This window comes from Watersipora subatra, chromosome 1, assembly GCF_963576615.1.
Source record: "Watersipora subatra chromosome 1, tzWatSuba1.1, whole genome shotgun sequence".
Taxonomy (NCBI): domain Eukaryota; kingdom Metazoa; phylum Bryozoa; class Gymnolaemata; order Cheilostomatida; family Watersiporidae; genus Watersipora; species Watersipora subatra.
The window spans coordinates 70,079,808-70,105,299 of NC_088708.1; the positions used below are offsets into that span (position 1 = coordinate 70,079,808).

The window sequence follows — 25,492 nt, forward strand, 5'->3', positions numbered from 1 at the left end:
AGCGCAAATTTATCATTAATAGATGGATAATTAACATCTATGAAAGGTGGTTTTCTTTTTGCACAATACGTAAAATACAAGCATACCATCATGTCAAGTTTGCATTATAACCCAAGGTATTTATAACATCTCTGCGGTTTCAGGACTGATAAGTCTGAAATTATAAAAGGGCGCTATATTTTAGATTTGTGCTTTGGTTTGGATTTGATTTTCCACAAAAATCTATTTTTCAAGTTATATTTACAAAATATTTTCCTAAATGGCCTTCATAAATCCACAAATCTCACGAACCCAATGATTCCATTACAATGTTATGAAATTTGTATGATTTAATTTAGTTACTTTGCGAGAAAAGTTTGATTTGCTACAACTAATCAGTAGCGCCGGAGAAATGTTTATTCACAAATAAAATCATGCCATTTATTAGAGTATATTATGTTACATATGTTTATAGAAGAGTGATTATAACATATTTTATCTTGTATAATAATTAAACAGCACAAGTGAGTATATTAATTGACAGAAGAATCTGATGGAGCAGATTGCACATCTTCAACCATCTGATAGTCAGAGCTTCCGGTCTGAATTATATGATATATAGGAAGATGTTCATCCAGATGAGGCTGCAAATCATCTCCTGTTTCTATATCTTTATTAGTTTTTACATCAGACCCCTCTTTGGCCACTTTTGGCATTGCATCCTCGTCATGAATGGTTATAAATTCGATGATTTTTTCTTGAGTAGGCAGCTCAGTCCCAACTCCCTCTGACTCGTTTTGAGTAGAAATAGGTGCAACCAAGATTGAGGCCTCACCGTCAGTATCTATGGTTTCACTAAAAAGACAAGTCGAACAAGCACTAATTAGCAATAGCATTGTATTCGAGAGAGTAGATGCAGTTTATTTACATATATTGGGTGTTTCCGAAGAATGATGTTTGGGTAGGGGCCACAATCGCAGCGGCTCTTAATAAAAACCACTTCCTAAAAATTAAGTGACTTACATGTGTAACAAGCGGCTCCTGTGAGCACTACCAATTGCAACGCCAAGTTTGCTAGAACAATATCAGTGGCAAGATGCTAGTGGACTACTAAAGCATACACTGACGCTAATTGCAAACTAGCAACTGTCTAAAATCCTATTAAACTTGCCTATGCCTTGGCATAATTCTATAAACAATTTTTTTGGTTTTTCAAATCAACTTTGTCAACAGGTAAACTAAACATGAACGCAATACCCTGAAATACAACGAAAATATCATAAAGAACTTGCCATATGAATTATTCCCTGTATTTAAACATTCAGTCTGGTCGCTCAGCTTACCTGTCTGTTCGATTTCCAACAATGTCTGAAGAAGCATTTGTGTTTGGCTTGAATCGTTTGCTCTTACCAGCCACTTTGGCGGCGACAAGGATAGATTCGGGAGTTGTTTCAGCAAGAGTCTTTCGCTTATTTGCAATGTTATGCTTCAACCGCCGGTGGTTACTCAGTGTACCTAAAGCATGTAGAAAGTACTAGATGTGAGTGAGCTACTCATGGGTGAGTAATGAGTCTACAGATGGTGAGTAATGAGTCTACAGATGGTGAGTAATGAGTCTACAGATGGTGAGTAATGAGTCTACAGATGGTGAGTAAAGACAGTAATGAGTAGGTAGGAAGATATAAAGCAGATGGTTAGAAATACTCAAAGCAGATGGTTAGAAATGCTCAAAGCAGCCACTAAGAGTTGCATATGTTGATATACATGTATAGAGAGTGAATATATACAGCAATGGGAAGTTGGTAGTATTTATTATAGATAAAGTAGGCAGAGTCTCTACTATAGATAGAAGAGAGTAGAGTCTTTACTAAACATAGAAATGGATAAAGTATTTACTATAGATAGAAGAAAATAGAGTCTTTACTAAACATAGAAGTGGATAGAGTATTTACTATAGATAGAAGGGAGTGGTCTTTACTAAACATAGAAGTGGATAGAGTATTTACTATAGATAGAGGTGGGTAGAGTCTTTACTAAACATAGAAATGGATAAAGTATTTACTATAGATAGAAGGGAGTGGTCTTTACTAAACATAGAAGTGGATAGAGTATTTACTATAGATAGAAGAGAATAGAGTCTTTACTAAACATTGAAGTGGATAGAGTATTTACTATAGATAGAAGAGAGTAGAGTCTTTACTAAACATAAAAGTGGATAGAATAGCAGAAATCTAATCACAGTAATAAGACTTTCAGAATGTCTTAGTATGACTTTTGTAGGCTGCTAGTTTTACTTGTCCTTGTTCTGATGTACTGCTAGTTTTACTTGTCCTTGATCTGATGTACTGCTAGGGCTATGGTAGCTAACCTTAGGATAGACTTACCACTGCTCGCACATGTGAAGTCACAAATATGACACTTGAAGTTCTTTTCTCCGGTATGAGTCGCGGTATGGTTGATAAGAACACTTTTAGAAGTTGCAGCAAATGAACAAAGATCACACTTAAATGGTCTGTCTCCTGCAGAGAATACCATAGTCTTGACAGTTGATAGATATTAACACTTTGTTCAATCAGCTCTAACAAACTCTTAAACCATAACTGTCACGTACAATTTTTATCGTAGTTTGTAAGTAAATCAGCCACGCTGATTCCGATTTTGTACTCAAAATAAAGATTGGTCCACTAACCTTCAAAGTCATTTAGGCTTTTTTTAAAGCGTTTCAATATCCGTTTCAAAAACAACACAATCGGCATTACAAGCTCTGCCCATAAATATGTGACGAAACCTAGCTTTTTCAGGAACGGAAGTTAGGAATGTTTAGTCCGAGTTAGAATAATAGAGGTGGGTGTCTTAAAATCCATTAATATCTAAATTCAGCCTTAAAAATAATCTCAGTCTTTTTTGAAAGGTAGATAAGCTATTTCACATTGCATATTTAAAAAAGCGCGATAACAACGCTTGCTTGTGATAAAACCGCGCTTTTTGAGCTCATTTTTCTCGGTGTTCAGCCTATTTAAACATCATCTAACAAGCTGCGAGCAATTTTAAATAGTTTATACACCTTTCATAAAAAACTGAGATTATTTTACAGGCTGGATTTAGATATTAATGGGTTTTAAGACACCCATCTCTATTATTCTAAATCGGTCTAAACATCCCTACGTAACTTCTGTTCCTAAAAAGCGAGGTTACGTCACGTATTTATGGGCGGAGCTTGTTGTGCCGATCGTGTTGTTTTTGAGATCGATATTAAAACGCTGTAAAAAAGCCTTCATTACTCTAAAAGTTAGTGAACTAATCTTTATTTTGAGTACAAAATTGGAATCAGCATGTCTGATTTACCTAGTAAATACAATAAAAGTTGTACGTGACAGTTATGGTTTAATGAATATAAATTTTGATACTTCAGGAGCCAACCGCTAGTAGCTCGCAGTGATTGAACAGTCATATAACGATATAAAACTTCTGTAAATGATGCTAGACTTCGCAGCTGTATTAATCAGGGACAACCGCTCCTTGCCTCAATAGACAATATATTAGAGACAGAACCTACCGGTGTGCAAGCGTGTATGCACCTTGAGGTGTTGCGAGTTGGAGTAAGCCTTTCCACATGTGGTGCAAACATATTTACGTTCAATCAGGCCGGCATGCCTCCGCTCATGCTTCCGAAGCTCGCTGTTAGTTGTGAAGGCTTTCCCTGTATGGAGACACAGCACTAATAGCTTCCTCTATCAAACTATCAAACTATCAAACAGTAATATGACTTACGATGAAATAAAGATGTGATGCAGAGAAAATGTTATATTTGCAGTCTGCTGCTATAAAATTTTATTCAGAGCAATTTTCAATATATTAATCGTAGGAGAGGCAATCATTACAAGTTTATCTTTGATAAGTTTTAAAACAAAAAACAAACCTGTTTTGAAGCCTATCTACTCATGATTTGATCGACGTATCTAAATCTCAGTGTTTGTCTTTTTGTTTGGTAACACCTGTGTCCAGTTACATGTATAGTGATTAAAATCTAGCAGAGAAAATTCCACACATGGTGGATTTGATCTTGGAACCTCCAGATCTATGGGCAGCGAGCTTAACCATTAGCCTTCGGTGCCCAAACAATAAATAAATGTTGTGACATTCATTAAATTGGTAAAATACTCAAGTTTTAAGCACTTGGGGTCATTAACTAGCAAGGTTGACAGTTACACGTAATGGAACGATTATTAAGCCATTTGCAAACACGGCAATTGTTTTAGTAAAGGTAAGCTTACCTTCACTAGCTTACCAAGTAAGTTACTTAAATTCATTGGGTAATTATTTTATTAAATTATCTTATTATATATAGACATATATATGGTAGAATAAATATATTATACTATATATAGTATAATATATAATGATCTTTACTATTATATATATGTTGCTGGAAGTAATGGAGTTGCTCTATTGGTAGTTTTTTAACATTTAATTAGACCTTTGAATGACTTCTATAGGGGCTACGACATGGTTAATACTTTTCAATGACTTTTATACAGGCTAATACATGGTTAATACCAAAAACCTCAACTTAATATTGAAGAAAATCAGTTTTTGAGTGCCATTAAACCGAAAAGAAGGCTTATCACCGTAAATTCTGGCATGAAGTCGACACAGCATATAAGTCGAGGTGTAAAGTTTGGCTGAAAAATCCTGGTTTTGACATGTACCTGCCGTATAAGTCGACCCTTTCTCTGGCTCAAATCGTTTGACCGCTAATAGTTCAGACGGCATGACAAGCAGACGATGCATAGCTGAAGAAATGGCTTTTAAAAAATGTCATCAGCAGAGACACCTATGTTTTTGGTGCTGTTCGCAACACAATAATTAACAAAAGAACGAGAGAATAGTTCTATAGTGAAAACCACAGGGCACGAAAAACAATACTACAACATTTTATCAGCCCCCCCTTGCCGTTATAACACCATTACCATCCCTGATAATATTATTTGTGTTTAATAAAGACGCAATGCCGCAAGACTGATTTTTTTCAGGAACCGCGATTCATGTTCAAGAAAAAGGATGGATGGACGATAATGGATGAATCAAATGAATTGCCGAAGTGTAGGCTTATAGGCAGATACAATGAAAAACCATCAAATTAAAATAAACATGTTCTTCCACAAGAGAATCCAAGGGATGACAAGTTGAATGGTTAAAAAATTGGATTTTGTGTGTGCTCCATATCATGTTGAGTAGGATGACTAGTGTTGTACTACTGTACTTTATAAATAAATCCCTTCAAGTCTTCTCATGTAATTTTGGAGTTCGACGATTTTTTGAAGTTGAAAAATGTTCAAGTTGAAAAAGAATGAAAAACATTACCACTGTATAAGTTGAGAATGGAGTTTTAAGCTTGAAATTGGGTGTCAAATTTTTGACTTTTACGCCGGAATTCACAGTATCCACGAGTGCAAAAAGAATTCCACCCATTAGTCTTTAATATAGATAGAGGTGGGTAGAGTCTTTACTATAGATAGAAATGGGTAGAATCTTTACTAGGGATAGAAGTGGGTAGAGTTTTTACTAGAGATAAAAGTGGGTAGAGTCTGTATTATAGATAGAAGTGGGTAGAATCTTTACTAAGGATAGAAGTGGGTAGAGTTTTTACTCTAGATAGAAGTGGGTAGAGTCTCGATCATAGATAGAAGTGGGTAGAGTCTTTACTAGGGATAGAAGTGGGTAGAGTTTTTACTATAGATAGAAGTGGGTAGAGTATATTATAGATAGATGTGGGTAGAATCTTTACTAGAGATAGAAGCGAGTTGAGTCTTTACTAAAGATAGAAGTGGGTAGAGTCTGTATTACAGATAGAAGTGGGTAGAATCTTTACTAGGGATAGAAGTGGGTAGAGTTTTTACTATAGATAGAAGTGGGTAGAGTCTCTATTATAGATAGAAGTGGGTAGAATCTTTACTAGGGATAGAAGTGGGTAGAGTTTTTACTATAGATAGAAGTGGGTAGAGTTTCTATTATAGATAGAAGTGGGTAGAGTCTTTACTAGGGATAGAAGTCTTTAGAGATTTAATAGAAGCAAGTTGAGTCTTTACTATAGATAGAAGTGGGTAGAGTCTCTATTATAGATAGAAGTGGATAGAGTCTTTACTAGAGATAGAAGCGAGTTGAGTATTTACTATAGATAGAAGTGGGTAGAGTCTCTATTATAGATAGATGTGGGTAGAATCTTTACTAGAGATAAAAGCGAGTTGAGTCTTTACTAAAGATAGAAGTGGGTAGAGTCTCTATTATAGATAGAAGTGAGTAGAGTTTTCACTATGAGTAGAAGTGAGTAAATCTATATACATGTATATATTTCTCAAAGTTTGGGTGTGTATTCGTCCGACGTTGTGATTGTCCAGCTATAGATATGCGCCCACGCGTTACGATCCCCCTGTTAAAAAATATTTTGGGACCTGAGTATCTGCAACACGATGCTTCTTCGTCCTTCGTCTTTTTTTCGTTAAGGCAAATTTGTTCCGCCCCACGATATTAATAATAATCTATCTCGAACTTGAAATTTGGCGATTTGTGTACTGATTATATACGTTATTAAAATATACACCTCGCTGAACTTGCCATCGCAAGTCATCCGTATCCGTTTTCCAGTATATCCGGTGTAACAAAAACGATTTGCAAACGAATAAATGATAAAATTTTTGTTAAAAGTTTGAAGTTTACTAAAATACATGTATACTAAAACTTTCTTTAAGTATGTGTTCAGTAAACTAAATTCATTTAAGCTAGATTCAGCATTTATGTTACGCATCTGTCTCGAAGGCACGAGCTCTCTAAGTAGTACACTGTAATGCTATATTATCCAGCAGATCATAACCAAAAAATGCACTAAAGCCATTGTAGGTACCTATAGTTACTAAGGTTAACATAGTATTTTGGTACTACTTTTAATCATGATGATTTGTACAACGAGGTGATTACATGAGATAATGACTATGGGTTTCTATACCAATCTATGTACGTCTATCGCCTACGATATTTTCGCATGCCAAAACTGGCATGCGAAAATTGGCATGCCAAGTTACGCATGCCAACACTGATATGAACTGAAATCATATAACTGTATACCAAATAATTTTTGATTGTAATCATAGCAAAATAGACTATATTTAGCCATTACCCTCTAATGATTTCACATTTACATTCAAACAACTTTACATTTTTCTTTCTAATTTATTTTAACGAAACACTTCTTTCAAGTTATGAAACTTTTAACTTAAAGTTGTTTGAAAACCTTTACAATTCTTTTATTTATTTTTAATTTAGTTGTCCTGCACAAAGCCTTTTCCTCATGATATGAAGTTTGAAAGTTACAGTTGTTTCACAAAGTTTGAAAACCTTTACAGTTGTTTTTATTTCTCTCTTAATTTATTTCAACTACACAAAACACTTCTCTCATGATAAGTAGTTTAAAAAGTTAGAATGGAAAATGTTGTTATACATTAAATACAAATCAATTTTCTGTCCAAAGACCTTTTTATTACCCGAGTAACGCCGGGTAGCACGGCTAATCTTTACTATAGATAGAAGTGGGTAGAGTCTTTACTAATGATAGAAGTGGGTAGAGTCTTTACTAATGATAGAAGTGGGTAGAGTCTTTACTAATGATAGAAGTGGGTAGAGTCTTTAATAGTGATAGAAGTGGGTAGAGTCTTTAATAATGATAGAAGTGGGTAGAGTCTTTACTAATGATAGAAGTGGGTAGAGTCTTTACTAATGATAGAAGTGGGTAGAGTCTTTACTAATGATAGAAGTGGGTAGAGTCTTTAATAATGATAGAAGTGGGTAGAGTCTTTACTACTGTCTCTCTTACTCTGTACAACTTTAACTTAACTCCCTTATGCTAGGCCAGCTAGGGAGTAAAACTGCATGCACAGGGAGTAAAACTGCATGCACAGGGAGTAAAACTGCATGCACAGGGAGTAAAACTGCATGCACAGGGAGTAAAACTGCATGCACAGGGAGTTAAACTGCATGTACAGGGAGTAAAACTGCATGCACAGGGAGTAAAACTGCATGCACAGGGAGTAAAACTGCATGCACAGGGAGTTAAACTGCATGTACAGGGAGTAAAACTGCATGCACAGGGAGTAAAACTGCATGCACAGGGAGTAAAACTGCATGCACAGGGAGTAAAACTGCATGCACAGGGAGTAAAACTGCATGCACAGGGAGTAAAACTGCATGCACAGGGAGTAAAACTGCATGCACAGGGAGTAAAACTGCATGCACAGGGAGTAAAACTGCATGCACAGGGAGTAAAACTGCATGCACAGGGAGTAAAACTGCATGCACAGGGAGTAAAACTGCATGCACAGGGAGTAAAACTGCATGTACAGGGAGTAAAACTGCATGCACAGGGAGTAAAACTGCATGCACAGGGAGTAAAACTGCATGCACAGGGAGTAAAACTGCATGCACAGGGAGTTAAACTGCATGTACATGGAGTAAAACTGCATGCACAGGGAGTAAAACTGCATGCACAGGGAGTAAAACTGCATGCACAGGGAGTTAAACTGCATGTACAGGGAGTAAAACTGCATGCACAGGGAGTTAAACTGCATGCACAGGGAGTTAAACTGCATGCACAGGGAGGAAAACTGCAGGCACAGGGAGTAAAACTGCATGTACAGGGATTAAAACTGCATGTACGAGAATTAAAGTAGCGTGTATAGGGTGTAAAACTGGATGAACAGAAACTAAGTATAGAGGTTAGAAAATGTTCAAAACACACTACATTGCCAATACACTAATATGTTTTAGCGTTACAGTGGACCCGCACCATACGATTTTAATTCGTTCCAGTGCTGGCATCGTAAGTTGAAAATGTCATATAGAGGAGTACAGAAACCCATAGTAATGATTTAATGCAAACACTCCCTGGTAAAAAAATCATCTAAATTTTACAATACATACTGCACATATTAAATATTAGTAACAAAATAATGTTGACTTTGGTAACTATAGTTACCTACAGTAACTTTAGCTTATTTAGTGGTTATGATCTGCAATAAAATGTACCATTACGATGTACTATGTGCAGTACGTACCATAGAGAGTTCTTACCTTTGAGACAGACATATAACATAAACGCTGAATTTAAGTTAATGAATTTAGCTTACTAAACACATACTTAAAGCTGAGTTTTAGTATGTATTTCACTAAATTTTACTAATTTTATTTTAAAATTTCGTATGGCGAGAATGAAAAAACATTGTGTTCCGGATCATATGGCAAAAAAATCGTATAACAGTTTACATTGCAACCTGGGAGCGCACTGTATTTGCAAAGGAGATGCAAAGTTTATTAATAAAATTTACAGCAAATTAATTCTTGAGTAACTATGGACATGAATAAATAGTCCGTTAAGTTTTAACACATCCTCAGTCTATAACGGGCACTTGTTTATGATCATAGGCCCAATAGTGATCTAATACCAAGTTATAAATACACGAATAGTAGGCTGGGCTCATAGTATGCAGTTCACCAATAGGCTTGCAAGCATATCTTGCTAAACTAAGCGTAACAATAACCAGTTCTACAATTTAATATGACTAACAAATATAGAGCAATGCCTGTGAAACATAACAACATCTATTCAATTTGAGAACGCCCTCATTTTGGGAACTCCCTTTCAATATACTAACAAACAAGGAACTTCACCCTATTCCTTAGTCAACCAGAAATGTACGGCTAGTAAATGAGTATCAATTACTACTAGCATTGACACCAGGAATCAGAATTAACTCATATGTCAAATAGCTGAGCTTTAATACTTTTGAAGTAGCGTAGCTCAGGTCCTAGTAAAACTGAAATCACTTTCTAATGCCATCCTACTTTATATCTAAGGCTGGTCCTGTCAGTTATGAAGGTACTACCAAACAACTACCTATACATGCTACATATACACGCTACATATACATGCTAAATATACACGCTACATATACACGCTACATATACACGCTACATATACACACTACATATACACGCTACATATACATGCTACTCAGCTGATCACTAGTGTTGATAACCTATTTAACATATTTTATCGAAAAAGTAAAAGCAAAACTGTACCAACCACACATGCTACAGACGAAAGGGCGATAGCCAGTGTGGGACCTCATGTGGATGGTTAGGGTGCTCGGGTGAACTGTGTTGAAGCTACAGAGCTCACAGTTTATTCTACAATATAGCGAGTATAAATCTAAACATTTCTGTAAGTTGAAAATCCTGCACGAGTTAAATTGGCAGAAGACAAATGCTTTATCCAACAAAACGTGATGCAAAAGTTAGCTACACACAGCCAATGCGTGAACTCTATGTTTCCAACCAGTAGTGGTGGACATACCAAGTATGACTCAGCAGCTGGTAATCTGTGATTAATCTGGTAATCTGTGATTAATCTGGTAATCTGTGATTAATCTGGTAATCTGTGGTTACACTTACTTAATTTTGGATTGGCGAGATGCAGGAGCTTTAATTTTTGTGCCACTATATGCATTATGTACTTTGGGATTTCCCGTTGTAAGCTCACCTTCCACAGACAGGCTTACCGGGCTGTAACCAATAGCAACATCTAAAATAACCTTTTGTGTTCCGTCTACCCAAAAACTGTTAACAAGCATTGTAGCAAAGTGACATGTGAAACACTGGCCACGCCATCAACTTTATATGGCTAAAAACATTCACATTTTACCAAATTGGTGAAACAGTCAATGGTTTATACAATCTGAAAAATGCCTTTCCACAACATCATCAAGAACTAAATGAACAACCACACATCATGGTAGGCATGATGTGTGGTTGTTCATTTAGTTCTTCACATTTAGCATTGTGGAGTACACAAAAAGCACCTGGATTGCTCGTCTAACTGTTCTTTCTCTCCATTCTGTGAAGTAATTTCATCCTTTGTTTGGATTTCTAAGCCTAAAAGAAGAAATTACTGCGTGGACTCCAAAAGATAAAAGATATGACAATACAATCAGCTTTTCAATACTGAAGTGGTCACAAGGAATGTTAAAACTATACAACAAATATATAAAATTTTAGTTCCACTTCCTTCAACAAGATAGTCAATATGTATACCATGATAGCATCCCACCATGTGTCGAAATGCAAGTAGACAGTGTTTAATTCAAACTGTTTCAACAAACGGATTGGTGAGCTGATAGTCTCGATGAAATACATATAATACAGAGTTTGCAAGGATGTGGAGTCGCTATACAGGTAACTTTTGCATGAATAAACTGACATGAATGCATGAATAACTGCAAAAAGGACTAGTAGAAAGCCAACCAATTTTTATAAAATAGAAGCATTTCCTCAAATGCCAGTTTAGCGAGAACTGGAAATTGAGCTTTCAAGACTATGAAAGCTAATCACACAGGCCAGAAGAGAGCATAGGATTTCTGAAAAGGTTAGAACTTACTGACGACCAGAAAGCTAACAGAGTACACTGACGTATGTCAACAGGAACTGCTAGGGCTAATAGAGTACACTGATATAAGCTAACAGGAACATGCTAGGGCTGATAGAGTAGCCTGACAAATGCTAACAGGAACTCGCTAGCGCTGACAGAGTATACTGACATATGCTAACAGAAACTCGCTAGCGCTGACAGAGTATACTGACACGCGTCAACAGGAAAAACTAATGCTGACAGAGTATGCTGACATATATCACGAGGAACAAGCTAGCGCTGAGAGAGCATACTGATATTTGCCAGCAAGAGCATGCTAGAGCTGAAAGACTATACTGACATGCCCATTAGTAATGCATGAGTTCCAAGAATACTGTCCAAGTCCGACGACAAAAGCCAATTGATGACCAGCAACAGACTAGGTGAACCGTGGGAGTGCTAGCACAGGCTAGGAATGCATAGGTTCTAAGACTTGATTTCCTGTAGTGTTGATTATTATGTATTTCTTGTGGCCTCTCATGACAGGAGAAATACATGGTTCTAGACACCTCTGTTGAATATGAGTCTGTCTGCCTTGTGCCTGATCACATTGTAGGAACTTAGGTTACGGGTGCCAGCCTGGCATTGAGAGGTCACACCGCAAGTACGTGGGTTATCCTATATGATTTGACCATGTAGATGGCTATGAAGCTATATATATGTATGACAGCTACCAAGAAAGGGGTTTCTTTCCATTCTGGAAAGAGGTGAGTGTACGCATTTAACGACCACTGGAGCTTTTTAACACAAAGCAACAGAAAATTTGTTGCAACTGGCATGTTTATTATTACAAAGAGAGAATAATAGTGAATCAAATAGAAAAACAATGGTCAAAGGCACATCTGCATAAATAATCATAGAATATTTACCGGTGTTTTGCTTGCCTTTTTCCGCATGTTCAATCACGTGGGATGAGAACTTGGTTGCATTTTCACAAATATAATCGCAGAAATTGCAGCCATACAGAATTGAGAAAGTTGCGTCTGCCTACATAGAACTTTGTAAATTATATCTACATCCGTAGCAATGTTAAGGAAACTTCACAGATTTGTTTTAGCAGTCACTGATCCAAATATAAACCATCTCACGCATGCACACTGGTAACATCTGTTATATTTAACAACAGAAATGCATCTCACATGTGAACACAAATCATGCAACTTTAATTGATAACAATTAAGACGCTCTGACTCAAAACTCAGCAAAAGGTAACACTAACTCGGATTAAATAAAAGATGAATTATAATGAATATAAAAAGAGAGAAGCTTACCGCAGTGGTCTGACCGAGTGCTTCCTGTGAGCCCCAATGAGTAGAAGCCAGATGTCTCTTAAAACTACAGCAGACCAGATAATATCTAGAGCTATGTGATAAGGACGAGTAACACAGTGTTACATATTTAACTACTCAGTCACATGAAACTAGCAACATCCACTAAAGTAGACCATAGACACATCAAGACCATAGACACATCAAGACCATAAACATATCTAGCTACTGCACGTACTTTTCCATGTCTGTTGTGAAAAACGAGCAGAGCTGGCAAGATATCTCAAATCCACCATCAAGGATCTTAGGATTGATCACAGATGATTGAGAGACTACAACAAAAGTAATCGGCTAGCTCGACAGGAGAAGACAATGATGCCTATTAAATGATAGCTCAACATCATAAGACAATGTCTATAAAATGATAGCTCAACAGGAGAGGACAATGATGCCTATTAAATGATAGCTCGACAGGAGAAGGCAATGATGCCTGTTAAATGATAGCTGAACAGCATAAGACAATGATGTCTATAAAATTATAGCTCGACAGGAGAAGACAATGATGCCTATCAAATGATAGCTGAACAGCATAAGACAATGATGCCTATAAAATTATAGCTCGACAGGAGAAGACAATGATGCCTATTAGATTATAGCTCAACAGCATAAGATAATGATGTCTATTGTAAGTCAGATACCCTCACATCCTATTTTAATCTGCTAGACATGTGCCAATGTTCAGGCAGAGAAGCAAGAGACTGGCTGTCTATATACATTACATCCTCACGAGCCAAGTATATAGATTCAAGATAAGAGGAGAGCATTTCGTGGAATTGCGGCTCAGGCTGGAGACCATAGTCAACAACGAGCTGAGCAAATCTCCTGCATATAGCCTAGTGCTGGGCACGGGTAGTAATACTCTATCTTTGTCTCTTTTATTTATCTTCTCTCGAGTATCGGGTAATAGAGATTTCGGGTATTCCGGTCTTTCGGGTTCAGGTTTGACTTTCGGGTTTTGACTTTCGAGTTCGGGTTTTGGTACACGGATCCGTCAGGTACTGTGAACAAAAACTCGGTCTATTGCGCCCTGCGCTCTTAGTCTGGGGCCACAGGGCATTTCTGTGTCATTTTTGCTAAGGAAGCACGACAATGGGTTATAACGAGTCTTTAATTTAATAGATAGAATAAAGCATCTCATACCTTATTTACCATACCTGCCAGAGATCTTGTAGTCAAGCAGTGATTACTTGTTATTAAAACGTGAGTAGAAATACATCATCAACGTTTATTTGCGCAATTAGCCAAATCGGCTTCGTAAAAAAATCTATGCCTTTTTTAATACGGCGCGTGTTCGCTTTCACCGATAACACATAGGTCCTTAGTCTGTTTCCGCTATCACCTTGTTAGAAACTGCCATCAGCGTTGGTAGTAGCAGTAAAAATTTGATAACTCTGTTTAAATTGATTACCACAGCTAGCTATTATGGATTACATAATTCATTATAACCAAGTTTTACTAAGCCAACAAGCCTTACTAACGGGAAAAAGCCGATAATGTAAAGTTTTTATGAGATTTGGAGCACCATCTACAAAAAGTCAGAGAGGTACATAGAACATGCTTAAGTATTAAGCTACCATAGACCCTATCTTCTGCCACTTGTTGACACGAAAATACCCTGTGGCCCCAGACAATCTTGACTGTTTAACAATCCGCCTGTAAACGCTGCGAGTACGAATGTCAGTCGATAAAAACTGTGAAAAATGATAAATAAATTGAAAAGAAATATAATTGCTTTGTAAATTTGAAGATATGTCTGTTTAGAAAATTTAAACATAAAATCCATATCAACAAACCCGATACCCGAAAAACCCGTAGGCAAAGAAATACCCGAGCCTAGCACTACTAGCTACCCGATACTCAAAAAACCCGAACAGAAGGGGGTGAGTCTAAACCCGTTGGCCAAGAAGTGCTCGTGCCCAGCCCTAATATAGCCCCAGTATGGGCTCTATGAAACACATGTCAAAACAGCAGTGCAGTATAAGTTCATTAGGCAAGTGCATTTAACCACCAACCTTCCTGATCCTCCCCACTAAGTCTTTGCAGGACCTCCATCATCAGAGCATAGGAATCCTCTTTTGAACTGTCAATGCCAAGGGACAATACACAATATGGACCAATCTGACATAGGAACAGTATTGCTGTTGCGCAACATTTACACGGGTAATTAAAGATGCTTTCAGATTTCCTGTGCATGACAAAATATACGGTAAAAGAATATCTATTATAAAATGGGTTAACCTTAAGTATTTGTCATACGCATATCCACAAACCTAAAGTTATATTATACATTCCACTTTCAGCGATATCAGATCAATATAATAATTACTCTATTGATGAACTAACTGTAAACAAATCCAATAATACATGTTCAGCGCCGAACATGTTTGTTAAATAGCAGGTGTTTAGTTATCATAGCCTAAAAACTTTAAAAAATTTAAATCTTTTAGAGATCTCGGACCATGACTTACTCACGACTATAGTCGACTCAGTTACCAGGTACTATCGTGCACCTCAATCAAGGCAAAAGCTACGACAAAAAAAGGTGATGGGTGCATAAGAATTCAACCGCCACAGGTGTACCCCAACCACAATCCTTATTGCGCAGGGACTCTGAAAACACCCCGTAATATACAGGTATGGATTCAGACAAGGATCGGGAAAGGGCCTGGTCAAAGCAAACCAATCATATCACCTAACGACTAGTAGACAGTCGTATCTAGTAACAGAATTGCATTGCTTATAGTGTACGATGGCATGCCATAGCGTGTTCATATCAAATTGCCTGCTCACACGCAGTGTAAACACCTTATCACATGATGGCTCGTTGTTCAGTTATCATACGAGGATTTGAACAGGACGATTTTTAATGAGTTCATGGGACAATTCTTACTGCCTACTCGCAAAATATAACGATATCACCATTTAGTTCTTCCGAGTCTTAAAAGTAATGCTAAACTTGTTTTCTCCTACTTTTAAACCAGATCACTAGTAAAATTCAAATTTAAAACACCACTGAAGGCAGGATCTCATCTACCTGTTACCAGATTGGGCTGCCTTCAATGTTGAGTGATGCTTGATATGATGGACAAGGCCTTTCTCCGGTGTACCCAAGTCTACTCTGCAGACTGCGCATCCAAACTATTGTACATGAGGCAAAATGAGATGACTGAAATGGCATAAACGGTGCTAGTGAGACACTAGCTAAACTATAAACATTCATCAATAATCAATACAGGCATGTACTAGTAGGAATATTAAAGACTTACTTGCAAGGGAAGCTGAAGTGACCTGCATTGGTCGAGTAGCTTGTGACCAGCTTGGAGGTCCAGAGAGGAAAAGCTCTTGAAACACTTGGTGCATCTGAAGAGAGATACAGCTGACAGCGGCGCATCAAGAGCAACGCTTTCACCACCTTTGTGTGTCACCCATATGCTGTCCGCTGTTTCCTTATACCTGATAGGAATATCAAACTGACACGTACAACAAAGACATCAAAGACAAATCACTTGCTTAGCTTCAAATTCATACATTCAACTACCGTACTTTTTGGACTATTAGCCGCTACTTTTTTCTGATGATTTGAGCCATGCGGCTTATATAAGGGTGCGTCTAATCTGTGGCTTTTTCTTTCATCGCTAAAGCGCGTTAACCAGAATCTCCGGTTAGTGCGCCTCTAGCGGTGAAAGAAAATACGATACATTGCCTAACGGTACTGTTCCGTTAGGCACTAGGTTAAAAAGCTTTGATTAATACAAAACTGTGCCGTTAGGCACTGTTCCGTTTTAAACAGGAAAGTTGTTACCGTGTTAAAAAGCACCGTCCTGAGTTCTACGGCCTATACAAAGGTGCAGCCTATGTATTGTTTTGTTGTCGTTTTTTGGAAAAAGATGCGGCTTATATAGGGGTGCGAATTATAGCCCGAAAAGTACGGTAAATACATCACAAGTTATAAGAATATTGAATCAAGGGAATCTGATTAAATGAAAAGTAAGGCAAGCTTGACAGACACCAATTACCGAACATTAGGTGACACATGCCACGATAATTCACAGCCTATTCTTACTTTTCTGGTACAAGTGACTCGAGGGAATCGCATAGGAAGTCGAGGCTGGGATACGATCGCGAGATGCGGAGAACAAGAGCCTTCCAGGTTCGGCTGTGAACTTTTTTATAGTGATCAGCAAGGGATTTCTTACCGCTGATGGAGGAATCGCACAGAGCACATTGCTGGATAGAAGCTGATCGTTTTGTCTTGATAACGTTGCATTGATGTGCCTGCAAGAAGGTCAAGTGTCAAATTACATACACGCAGGCAGATGTCTTACAACTGGTACTTAGATGTATATAGACTCGGAAACTCCAACAACCCAAAGCTGTTATCTTACTGTAGAAGGGCTGAACCACAAAGTTTCCCATGCGTAATTGATAAAACTCACAAACAACTTGTGAGCTTTATGAAAGCGTTTAGTTAATATTGCAGATAAGTTAGCAGCTGTAAACCTAGTATAACACACTCACTAGTGACCTACTGTAAATTTCAGCGAATCATTCGACTCGGCGTATAAGTCAATGTCTAAAGTGTGGTTCAACATTTCTGGTTTTGACATGTAGCTGCCGTATAAATTGACCCACATCTCTGGCTCAAATTGCTTGATCGCTAATAGTTCAGTCGGCATCTGAGACTAGCCATGTGTAGAATGGAATATACATTTAAAAACGCCATCAGCAAAAAACACCCAATGTTTTTGGTGTCGTCGGTCGGCAATACAGCAATTACCTAAAGAAAGAACGAGAGAAGGCAGTTTCAGTGAAAACTAAGGGCGCAACAGCACATCCCCATCAGATTGCCTTGTCAATAGAACAAAACTGCCACCTCTGATAATACGTATTTAACAGAAATGTACGACCGCTTTCTGTCAAAAATTGTGATTCATGTACAAAAAAAAGGATGGACGATAGTGGATGCGTCAAATGGATACCAAAGCGTGGGCTTGTCAGCATGTACTACAAAAAAACCTTTAAATTCGAAAAAACACGTTGTTTCAGAAGAGAGTCCTAGCGATGACAATTTGAATTGTGAAGAATGGGACTTTATTGTTTGATCCATCTCATGTTGAGTAGGATTACTAGTATTTTACTATTTTATTAATAAATCCTTAAATGCCATATCACGTAATTTCGATTTACGATGGTCTTTTAAAGTTGAATTTCACTAAAATTCGTATCATGAAAAACGTGACTGCCATATAAATCTTGAAATTTGGTGTCAAATTTTCGACTTATAATTATGCTAGAATTGACAGTACTTACCTCACTAGTAACTTACTTGTCTCACTAGTGACTTACTTGCCTCTCTAGTGGCTTACCTGCTACTAGTGACCCACCTACTACTAGTGACTTACTTGCTACTAGTGGCATACCTGCTACTAATGGCCTACCTGCCACTGGTGGCCTACCTGCTACTAGTGGCCTACCTGCTACTAGTGACCTACCTGCTACTAGTGGCCTACCTGCTACTAGTGACCTACCTGCTACTAGTGACCTACCTGCCACTGGTGGCCTACTTGCTACCAGTGACCTACCTGCTACTAGTGACCTACCTGCTACTAGTGACCTACCTGCTACTAGTGACCTACCTGCCACTGGTGGCCTACCTGCTACTAGTGGCATACCTGCTACTAGTGGCCTACCTGCTACTAATGGCCTACCTGCTACTAGTGACCTACCTGCTACTAGTGACCTACCTGCTACTAGTGACCTACCTGCTACTAGTGACCTACCTACTACTAGTGACCTACCTGCTACTAGTGGCCTACCTGCTACTCCAAACACAAAGCCTTTCAGATTGTCATAGAAAATCTAATGACAAAGAAATCTGAATCATGAAAATCAAATAGAAAGACATGAAAAGAAATCTGAAAGACATAGGCATGTTTTATGCTCTAATAATTGTATTAATATGAAAAGAAATATTACAGTTAACATCTGCAGTGCTAAAAAAGCCTAATGAAAATGCAAAATAAACGTTTAGTTAACGGTTACTCGCCCTCAACTTGCTGATCCAAGTTTTGGCAGGATTTTTAAATTTTATTTACAAGGAACTGATCGACAGTAGAAAGTGATAAGTTGTTAAAAACTTCCAAAAATGAAAAAAACGTTATCACTAAAAGGATCTGATAATATAATATTTGAAAGGCTTGACGGCCTTAAATACAGCAATTAATGTAATACCCTTACCGAAGAGTACCAGGATCCACAGGATGCACATTGAAACTTGTGCTCTTGGTCGGTCTGTGTGATGACACCTGTAAGAATCATGAGACTGAAACAAATTCAAACAAGAACAGTTTTTGTTTCCATCCAAGCTGCAGTGAATGCGATAATGAGGTTATATAATGTGCAATGTTAAATGTACAACCAAGTTACAGAAAAAACTTGACATAAGCTCTCACTTGCCAATGCTGGAAAGTTAAAAACATATCACGCTTTATAACAGCACCTGTTGACAAGGGTGGGTACAACTGTGTCTCAGTATCCCACCATGGCCTTCGATCGGCAAATTGTTCCGCTCCTTGGACCATCTTGTTACCAGAACCTGCATGGAAATTACAAGAACAATTTTACTCATTCTTTTCATACACAATAACAACTTTTCGCATTTGCTTTCTTCAAATGTGCTGAATACAACATCCGTCTTTAGAAGAGAAGTTAAGTTTGGTCTTTGATTAAGTAAGATTTCGCACACTAAGTCAATACACTGTTCGACCTCTAATTACTCAGGAATATCTGGTGTCCTTGAGATATACATCTTGCAAAGAAATGCAAGATTTATCTAAGGAAGAACAAAAGTAACCCACCAGCAACAAAACCATTGCCACAGAGTTCTATATGATTAGATGTCATAGATGGTTCAGAAACAACCCCTTCTGCCGGCTCAATCTTGGGCCTAAAAGCGCAAAGATATTGTGCAATATCTGATATCTTATAAACTTAAATACATTGTGTCTAACACAAGTAGGTCTTACCTAGTATTCAATACAGCAGGTCTGATACAAGTTAGTCTTACCTTGTACTAAATACAGCAGGTATGATACAAGTAGATCTTACCTAGTATTCAATACAGCAGGTCTGATACAAGTTAGTCTTACCTTGTACTAAATACAGCAGGTATGATACAAGTAGATCTTACCTTGTACTAAATACAGCAGGTCTGATACAAGTAGATATTACCTTGTACTAAATACAGCAGGTCTGATACAAGTAGATCTTACCTTGTACTAAATACAGCAGGTCTAATTCAAGTAGATCTTACCTTGTACTAAATACAGCATATCTGATACAAGTAGATCTTACCTTGTACTAAATACAGCAGGTCTGATACAAGTAGATCTTACCTAGTACTAAATATAGCAGGTCTGATACAAGTAGATCTTACCTAGTACTAAATATAGCAAGTCTGATATAAGTAGATCTTACCTTTTACTAAATACAGCAGGTCTGATACAAGTAGATATTACCTTGTACTAAATACAGCAGGTCTGATACAAGTAGATCTTACCTTGTACTAAATACAGCAGGTCTAATACAAGTAGATCTTACCTTGTACTAAATACAGCATATCTGATACAAGTAGATCTTACCTTGTACTAAATACAGCAGGTCTGATACAAGTAGATCTTACCTAGTACTAAATATAGCAAGTCTGATACAAGTAGATCTTACCATGTACTAAATATAGCAGATCTAACACAAGTAGAGCTTACTGAGTACTAAACACATTGTGTCTAATACAAGTATGTAGGTATTACCTAGTGTTAAATACAGCAGGTCTGATATGAATAGAACTTTTACCTACAAAACTTACAGCACTCGAGGTGATTTCTTGCTATTCTTGTGACAACCAGTTACTTTTTTAGTCTTCATACTCTACAAAGAAACAACATTTCTCACCTATTTATGTCTGCAATTTATCTATAATTTTCAATGTTTGTCTGTCGTCTGTATGTTGTTCATCTGTCTAGTTATCGTGATAAAATTTTAGTGACCAAAAATCGCCTCCGTACTGAATTTGAACTCACAACATTCAAATAGCAAGTCTACCAACAAACGCGCATAACCACAAGGATAAGCCGTTCTTATCATTCCCACTGCTCTTACCATATACTGTAAATTCTTTTCACATCACACACGCTATTGTGCACTTTTTATTACACTGTGAGCCCTCGGGTTACGATGACCCTGTTATATAATTTTTCCTTGCGGAACACAGTGTTTTTCTCACTCTCGCCATGCAACATTTTTCGCTATATGATATTCAAAATAATTCATCTCGAAATTCGAATTTGGCAGGGGGTGTGCTGAATACGTCAGAATAATCAAGATTGACAATTAGCTATTCATCGAAATGCCTCCCACAACGCATGAAAGAGATATGACGCTGGCTCTATCTCTCAGTTCAGCGTTATTCGTTATTGAGAAAACGAAACCGGAAACAGGTAGGTAATAAAATTTCAGCCGATGCCAAAGTTGAAGCTTAGTAAAATACATACTCAAATTTAGTGAGTAATGTGTTTAGTGAACTAAATTCATTTAATTTAAATTCAAAAGTTATATTATATGTCTGTCTCGAAGGTAAGAACTTCCTACGGCACATACTACATAGTACATGCACATAGTAATGTTACAATCATAACCACAGACCATAATCATTAAATACACTAAAGTCACGGTAACTATAATTACTAAGGTTAACATATTATTTTGTCACTAATTTTAATATGTACAGTACTCGTATACAATGTTGATGATCTTTACCAGGGTTGCAACAGATAACTACGATGGGTCTCTATACTCCTTTATACCACTTATTCGTCTTACGATGCCAACACTGGAACAAATTAAACTCATATGGCGATCATATTATTATTATATCATATCATATTTTTTACCATTACATCCTATTTTTTTAATTTGTATTTTTCAAATATACTGTTTTATAGCTTAATGCCTTTCACAGGGGCAATCGTATTCTCTGGAGTAAGAATTGCATCTACATTCTCTCTCCATTCGGTCAGACAAAGTATCAGACAAAGAAAGTCTGATACCTCATTTGTTTTTTATATCAGTATTGAGAGGTACCAGTATCGCTCATCAAAACTTTGAATACAATAAAATCTGAGATTCTGCTGCAACAGTAACCTTTTTTTACACACACTTCTATAGTCATTGTTTTTGTTCTTACATTATTTGAACTGCACAAAAAGTGTTTCTAATGATATGAAGTTTAAAAGTTAAATAGAAATAAGTTCTCTGCGCCAAGACCTCTGCACCAATGAGAAAGGAAACAGCAAATGTAAAAGACTGAGTGCAAGCACTCAACAATGCCTGCCCGACCGAGCTAGTGCCATCTACAGACTCACATAAGACTCGAGCATTTTAACAGAAGGCTTCCTGCTAGTGACCGGTCTAAGCTTGCTGCCGACGCTGCTGTGCATAGCCTGGTGTTCAGCCATGACTTCCTGTCTCAAGTTCGTCTGGTAGCCACATGAGTCACAGTGAAGAGAGTAGGTGGTTTGATGCACAAGCCGGGTGTGCTCATCCAGCATGACAAGGGTGTTGGAGAGGTAAGGACACCGGCTGCACCGGTATGGCAGAATCGCTAGCAAAAGATATTGGGTCATGAACATACATTTTACTGTTGTAACACCCGTTGTAACATCCGCTGTAACACATATATATTCAACAAACTTATTTAAATGCATCTTAAAGCAGGTGGTGAGGTAGGTACTTTGTAGGTACATTTACAAATACTGCTTGATAAACTTCTAACAAAGTTTCCAAACATTTGCTTGACCTTGACCTTTGTTAGAAAACTGCTAAACTCATGTCTTATTCAGTTAATGAAAGAATGCTCAAAGCAAGTTGAGGCACAAAATGGCCAGTCATCAACTAAAGCTATAGGCTACAAGCTTGCCTCCAGCAATACCAGTAATCTGACATACACATACAGTACTGTAAATCTTAAAATTTTGGTCTAATTAAATTAGAATTCAATCAAAAAAATTTTAAGATAAAATTTGAAAGTGCTTTATTTGAAAACAAGTGTAGTGATGAATATTCTGCATGTAGAAGCACTCCTGTTGTGTCATTCTAAGAGATGTTATACTTCACTTTTTTATATTAACCATTTGTCTGGCCTCATTTTGCTAAACTTTCATCAGAACAAAAAGTAATGTTATTGGCAACATATTCATCTTTACTAAGTTAATAACGACAGATATGTGAAGACATACAGAATTAGTAGCAAGCCAGACATATCAAGCTCATGCTAGTAGTTGAACCAATCATGGCAGCGCATGCTAATATTTGGACCAATAATATCATGAGCTCGCATAATGACCTGTAGAGTAGTAATATTCACAGCTGAATATGGTTATCCATGTCTGTAAATATTTTTGTTAGAAAGCATAAGAATAATTCTAACCAATCATTAGTATGAACAGATTTATGTAGGGTCAACTGACCTGCGTGATGCTGCATGTGATTATCTCTATCTAGCTGGCTAGAACTCCGATAATCACAAAATCCACATCCATTGTTTTCATTATGCGTCCGCATATGGTAAGACAACTCTGCATAGCTGTGTGACCCATAGTCGCATTCTCTACATCTATACACAGCTGAAAATGGCATATGACTATAGTAGTCCAACAAGACACAAGGATAACCACAGGTTCTAATGCTACTTTTTATGTTACCATTGAAACTTCTGTTTCTGTCGCTTATTGATTGGCTACTTGTAGAGGTGAGTTTTGAAGGACTGAGTACACTCACCTCGTAGAATTACTAAAAACTGATAGACGATGGCATTAGTTTAAATATCAGCCACAACGTAAATTTGAATCTCTGATTTAAAATCAGTGAAGAAACTTTGCAAACAGTGTTGTGAGAGAAGATATGCCAACAGTGATTGTTCGTCAATATTAATATAGCAATTTCTACCATTATTCTTACACTGAATTATAATTTGTAAATATACTTACAAAGCGACTGCATATTCTCCTTTGGATATAGCAATGCCTGTAAAAAATATTAGTCTAAGAGTACCAGATATCTGCTCTGTTAACCAGCATGCACCTGCCACTAAGTGTCAATTAAACTAGCATCCAACTACCTAGCATCCGACTTACCTGTCGCAGGCTGGTGACAAGGCTAGAATTTGAAAGTATAGCATTGGTTGCCGTAGCCGAATCAGTTGATGCAAGTAATTTGTCAAACGCCTCTGATTTCAACATGCTTTTATCGACTCTAGTTCAATGAGTTTTGGACCAGATGTGATGGAAGTTTGACCTGGCAAATAGAGCATCAATTGACATGCAAATTATTATTCTACTGTTTACGCAGCAGATCACAACAAATTAAATATAGGCTATATGATGAGTTTAATGGTACTACATGAATATAACAGGTAAAATATAAAAACAATCGTAATAATGATGCTGCAATTTCAAGTATTAGCATTCCATTGTGGTTTTGCTTATGATCTAATGTTTCTGTGCTACGTGTTTGTAAGACAATGTGCAAGCATATATATTATTATTATTTCAACGTACTCGTATTGCATATGCAGCAACGAAGGAATTGTCAACTAGTGTTTGCTATGAATTTTGATGATTAGTATTAGTAACTAAATGTTTACCCTCCTCATCAAGGCCTATATTGATTAGAAATCTTCTCTAGTTTTCTGCATAATTTTAAACAATAATGTTGGTAGTATTCTATGCTGATGATGCATATGCAATTTCATAGGGCCTGTGATCACAGAGTAGTTAATGCTGAGGCTATATAATGTGTGGCCTCAACTCAATGTAAATGGATTGCCAAAGGGGTGCCAAAGCTGTTAAAACAATATCAGCTGACCTGAGAGTAGAGGTGGAACGAGACAGGTTTTTTAAGCTCGAGACGAGACTCGAGACACTGTCTTGTAAAAATTCGAGACTCGAGACACGAGACAGTAAAATAATGAGCATTTGGTGATGATTTCACTACACAAGTACTAGCTACTTGGTATATGTAAAATTAATAAAACTCTTTTTAAATTGAATTTTCACCTGGTGTAAACGATTTAAATACAACATTTTAATAGTGATATGCATGTAGTTTTTGTAAACAAAAGTGACACAAACAGCTCTAAAATACCGAGGTTATATATTCTAAGAATTTTGAGCTTGATTGATCATAATTATTATAAATGTATTGCTTTGTACATGTATATTTTTACCATCTATTGAATAGTTCTTACTTTTTAATGTAATGTGTAATGAAACCGATAGCCGTCGCTCTACAAAGAAATACCGCAACTAAAAGAACACACGATAACACTTTCATTCTTATCGTTTCATTAATGTTAAGTTTTGTTTGTGTATTAGCTGTAGTATGTGAATTATATTTAAATTGTACTCATGAAATTATATTAATCACTGTATACATGCACATGTATATTCTTATATTGAGCTAACAAAACGTCATTGTTAACCGAACACGGATTATGGTCGACACGGCCTTTCGTTCGTTTCTCCGTGTCCGGGCAAGTTTTACCCGCGATTGGTAGTATATACGTAAAAGAGGCCCGAATTTTATGAAGGGCAGTTGGTGTTTAGACACGATACGATAA

The 25,492-nt window shown here is 37.1% G+C and overlaps 1 protein-coding gene across 1 annotated transcript; it reads right to left on the reverse strand.

Moving 5' to 3' along the window:
• Positions 1-400: 400 nt before the first annotated feature.
• On the reverse strand, positions 401-24,098 carry LOC137405257 (zinc finger protein 569-like). The gene is made up of 22 exons (XM_068091486.1): positions 24,009-24,098; positions 23,862-23,898; positions 23,343-23,498; positions 22,239-22,477; positions 20,684-20,745; positions 19,677-19,765; positions 19,319-19,414; positions 19,057-19,124; positions 16,883-17,094; positions 16,086-16,272; positions 15,854-15,957; positions 14,832-14,899; positions 12,998-13,091; positions 12,763-12,826; positions 12,361-12,478; positions 10,887-10,959; positions 10,480-10,590; positions 10,112-10,215; positions 3,536-3,679; positions 2,364-2,498; positions 1,323-1,494; positions 401-834 (listed from the first exon to the last, which is right to left on the reverse strand). Exons 2-22 carry the CDS (start codon positions 23,872-23,874, stop codon positions 513-515), a joined length of 2,631 nt encoding a protein of 876 aa, XP_067947587.1. The 5' UTR covers positions 23,875-23,898; positions 24,009-24,098; the 3' UTR covers positions 401-512.
• Positions 24,099-25,492: the final 1,394 nt, after the last annotated feature.

Bases quoted from the DNA above. Each gene is read 5' to 3' on its own strand.
- LOC137405257 (XM_068091486.1), bottom strand. The intron at 12,827-12,997 runs GTACGTGCAGTA...GGTCTGCTGTAG, and splicing joins TTCACAACAGACATGGAAAA to TTTTAAGAGACATCTGGCTT. The intron at 3,680-10,111 runs GTTGGTACAGTT...GTCTCCATACAG, and splicing joins TTTCGTCTGTAGCATGTGTG to GGAAAGCCTTCACAACTAAC.